At 36.4% G+C, this 4,167-nt stretch overlaps 1 protein-coding gene across 1 annotated transcript; it reads left to right on the forward strand.

Annotated features, from left to right (window-relative positions):
- The first annotated feature begins 1,076 nt into the window (after nt 1-1,076).
- LOC110109152 lies at nt 1,077-3,425 on the forward strand. Its single transcript, XM_020840093.2, has one exon. It carries the CDS (start codon nt 1,077-1,079, stop codon nt 3,423-3,425), a length of 2,349 nt encoding a protein of 782 aa, XP_020695752.2.
- Nucleotides 3,426-4,167: the final 742 nt, after the last annotated feature.

The following is a 4,167-nucleotide window of genomic DNA, read 5'->3' on the forward strand; positions in this document are numbered from 1 at the left end:
AACAATTGCATTTATAATTTGTTTGATTAATTATGTGTAAATTATGATAAACACGTAAGCATTACAGAGTGCAAATATGATTGTAAGAACTTGACGAGGATGAGATGTTTCAAGTTCTAGTAAGTCCAAAAAAGTGTGACATTATGAAAGTAAAGAAGAAATCAAAATTATTGATAATATAACCTATGATGGATTTAAGGAAACCAACGGTGGAACAAAATAAATTTTAAGTAAACCTCTTTAAATAGTTTTTCATTAAAAGGATTTTTTTCTTTCCTTTACAATTCTTCTCTAATGATTTTGGTCTATTATTCTCAATTATTCATTCACTAATGGTGAAAAATACAAACAAAAAACTTTTAATCAATCCCTTAACCATCAAAAAATAAGACAAATCCACGATATTTTTAAGGGATTTTTACATACCTAACACTTAAAAATATGCTATTTACCTATCTCACACCCAAACTTACCTATTTACACACAAACCACCGTAAAAAGCTTTTCCCTTTCCAAAAAACCACTCCGTCTTCCTCTCCGTTAAACCCCATTCGTGAGTTGCTTGTTTGGGCGCGAACTGCTGTTCCTTCCGCATTTGTTCATCTTCTTCGTTCCTTGGATATCAGTTACGGAAGAAAAGCGTCGGAGCCTCCCGTCGTCTTGTACATTCCGGCCGAAGACTCCATTCCAGTTTCGCGTCACTGCCGAAGCCGCCCATTCCAGAATCGCATTTGTGCAGCCTATGAAACAGGAAAAATTTGATTAGGTAATAGTTTTAAGGTGATTAGGTAACACGCTATATCCCTATATTCTTTGCTAGAACAAATTTGATTAGGTAAGCTTTTTTGTTTGAAACAGAAAAAGCATTTCCGGTATAACAGTAAAAGCACTTCCGGTATATTCATTTCGTAGGCCTCCTGTGAAGACTCGCGTTCGTTCTGCCTGTGGAACAGAAATTTTTTGATTAGGTAAGCTGCGATATTATCTGTTTTGTTAGATATATGTTGATTTTTAATTAGGTAAGCAGCTTTTTTGAACATAAATCATTTTTTTGATTACTAAGTTCTTTGCTAGATATGGATTCGAACAATTTCTGTTATATTGTATTCAAATATGGAGGATATTGGAGTGTTGTGAAGGGACAGACGAGGCTAAAATATGTTGGTGGTAGTCAAAGAACTTTAAAGTTTGTGAGAAGTGATGTTAATTTATTTTTACTGAAAGAACAAACTGAAGCACTATGCCCGTGGCTAAGGGCGCATGAATATGACCTACACTATCACATCCATGGAACATCACCAAAAAATTACATGTCCATTATAAGTGAGACAGATGTTTTGGATATGCTTACATATTCTTCTGATTCCCACAAAATGGAGGTGGTTGTCGTTGTGAAAGAGCTTGAAGAAGATATAGGTATTGCTTGTGATAGCCAGCATGATACAAGTTGCAAAATAATGACAAACAATGATATAATAGTTGGTGGAATGTCTGAAGGTATTCTTGACAGTCCAGATTTAGAGGAAAATTCTCTTATTGTAGGATCAAGGTTTGAGGATTCGTTCAGTTTCAAACAAGTTATTCGTTCCAACGCGATCATACATAACTTTGATATCAAGATTAAGGCTAGTGACAAATCAAGAGTTATTGCTACATGCTCATACCGTGGTTGTCCTTGGAGGATACGAGGTTCTTTATGTTCTGATGGCCACTCCTTTGAAGTGAAGAAATTAAATCCTATACATTTATGCCCCGGGGTAAACAGAGCTGGGAACAAACAAGCAACTGCTAGCTGGGTTGCCCAAGAAATCCAGGACCTTGTCAAAAGAAATCCTGATATTACACCCAAGGACATTAGTAATAACTTGGAGACTACTTATGGTTTGAGTTTACCATACATGAAAATATGGCGATCAAGGGCACTAGCAAGAGACCAAATGTTTGGATCAATAGATGATAACTACAAGTGGGTTCCAACTTTGAAGACCGAATTGCTCAAAAGAAATCCAGGCTCTCATATAACATATCAATGTGACAACCAGAACAAATCATTCAAGAGATTCTTTGTTAGTTTTAAAGTTTGTATTGATGGATTCCTCGCAGGTTGTAGATTTTTAATTGGTGTTGATGCGTGCCATTTGAAATCAAAATATTTAGGTGTACTACTATCTGCAAATTGTCTTGATGGGAATAATGGTCTCTTTACAATTGCATTTGCCGTTGCTGAATCCGAATCAAGGAAGAGTTGGGAGTGGTTCTTGAAGAACTTGTTAGAAGCTTTAAATTGTGATATAGAACATTTGGCATTCATATCAGATATGGAGAAGGGGTTAGGTGAAGCAATTAAGGTTGTTTTTCCAACAGCCGAGCACAGGGTGTGCATGAGACACCTTTGGAAGAATATTAAGAAATTTTTCCGATGTGAAGATGGCCATAAATTACAGAAGTTGGTTTGGACTGCTGCAAATACTTTTAGTCAGCACAATTTCAATGCATATTTTGAAGAAATCCGAAGCTTGTCACCTGGAGTATATTCTTACCTATCTGCATTGAAATGTAAGTGGTCTAAATCCACTTTTTCTCTACAAATTAAAAACCACTATAACACAAACAATATGTCGGAATCTTTCAATGCATGGGTGGACGAGGCTAGGAGTAAGCCAGTTGTGGATCTAATCGACATGGTTAGAGGAATGATGATGGAACAACGTTCTCAAAGGAAGATCAATTGCAGTTCTTGGAAGGGGCCACTTGTCCCTTGTGTGGAGGAGTATCTTAGAGATGTTACAACAACAAAAAATCACTTTATTATTCGGGAATCTACTTCCACCAAGGCTGAGGTCGAAGGAAGAAATGATCGTCATGAGGTGGATATTGAGAACCGTATTTGTAGTTGTGGATTTTGGCAAGTGTGTGGACTTCCATGCGTACATGGTGCATCATTCATTGGATCGAAACACTACAATTTATGGCACACATACGTGGACGAGCACTACTACACTTTTCGGTTTGCTTCCAAATCTTATTCATGCACTAACATATTCATTTATTTTGTTCCTAACATCACTTTTTTTAGCAGATATAAAAGGGCGTATGACGGAGCAATCGGAACACTTCCGGGGAAGGAGCAGTGGTTGATACTTAGTGATGGTGAAGTTGTTGGTCCACCAATTTCACGTAGGCCCCGCGGTAGACCGAAGAAAAGAAGAATTAAAAACTTCTTAGAAACTACAAAAAAAGCTAAGTTGAGTCATAAGTGTGGACGTTGTAATTCATGGGGACACCATAGAAGCACCTGTAAGAACCCTTTAAATGGTGGTAGTGAAGGCAATTATAATGAATTTGAGATGCCGACAACTTCAGCTCCACGTGAAAAAATGCCAATCAGACGTGCTGATCATGAAGACAACTTCAGCTCCACGTGAGATGCCGACAACTTCAGATTTTTGTAAACATCGCAGTGGAGCCACCAATTACTCAGATTTTTGTAAACATCGGCAGCCCAGATTTTTGTAAACATCGGCATCCCAGATTTTTGTAAACATCGGCATCCCAAATTTTTGTTAACATTGCAGTTGCAGCTGCAGCATACAGGTTTTCGGTGGCCATTGTAGTTGCAGCAAACTGTGGTTTTTTGTAAACATTTCTCCAAACTGTTTCCAATTTCTCCAAACTGTTTTTTGTAAACATTTCCAAACTGTTTTTTGGTATTAACTGCTATTAGTGAAAATTTGGTATTAACTCCAAATTTTTTGTAACATTCATGTTTTCTTTATATCAATTTGGTATTAACTTAACAATCTTATAAATTGGTATTAACTCAACAATGAAAACATAAGAATTGGTATTAAGTGAGCAAATGGGCACCACAATTCATACAAGAATTAATGAAACATAAAAGGGTAAAAATGAAGTATCATCCATTAGAACAAAAATTCATCTGTTTTTCAAAAAACATAAGCTTTCTTACATAACTTTCACGGATTACAATCATCGTAAGCGTTTCTTAGACGCATTCTAAGGTACATTCCCTTACAATTTCAAGACTTTGCAAGTGAATTGATGGCTATACCAACAATCAAAACGAGGATAAACAACAAGATCTTAATTTGAAGTAATTCATAGGTAATTGACTGGAGCAAATTTGTATGAACTTCTGATGTGTCT

This window comes from Dendrobium catenatum, unplaced genomic scaffold (genome assembly GCF_001605985.2).
Source record: "Dendrobium catenatum unplaced genomic scaffold, ASM160598v2 fragScaff_scaffold_1628, whole genome shotgun sequence".
NCBI classification, from domain to species: domain Eukaryota; kingdom Viridiplantae; phylum Streptophyta; class Magnoliopsida; order Asparagales; family Orchidaceae; genus Dendrobium; species Dendrobium catenatum.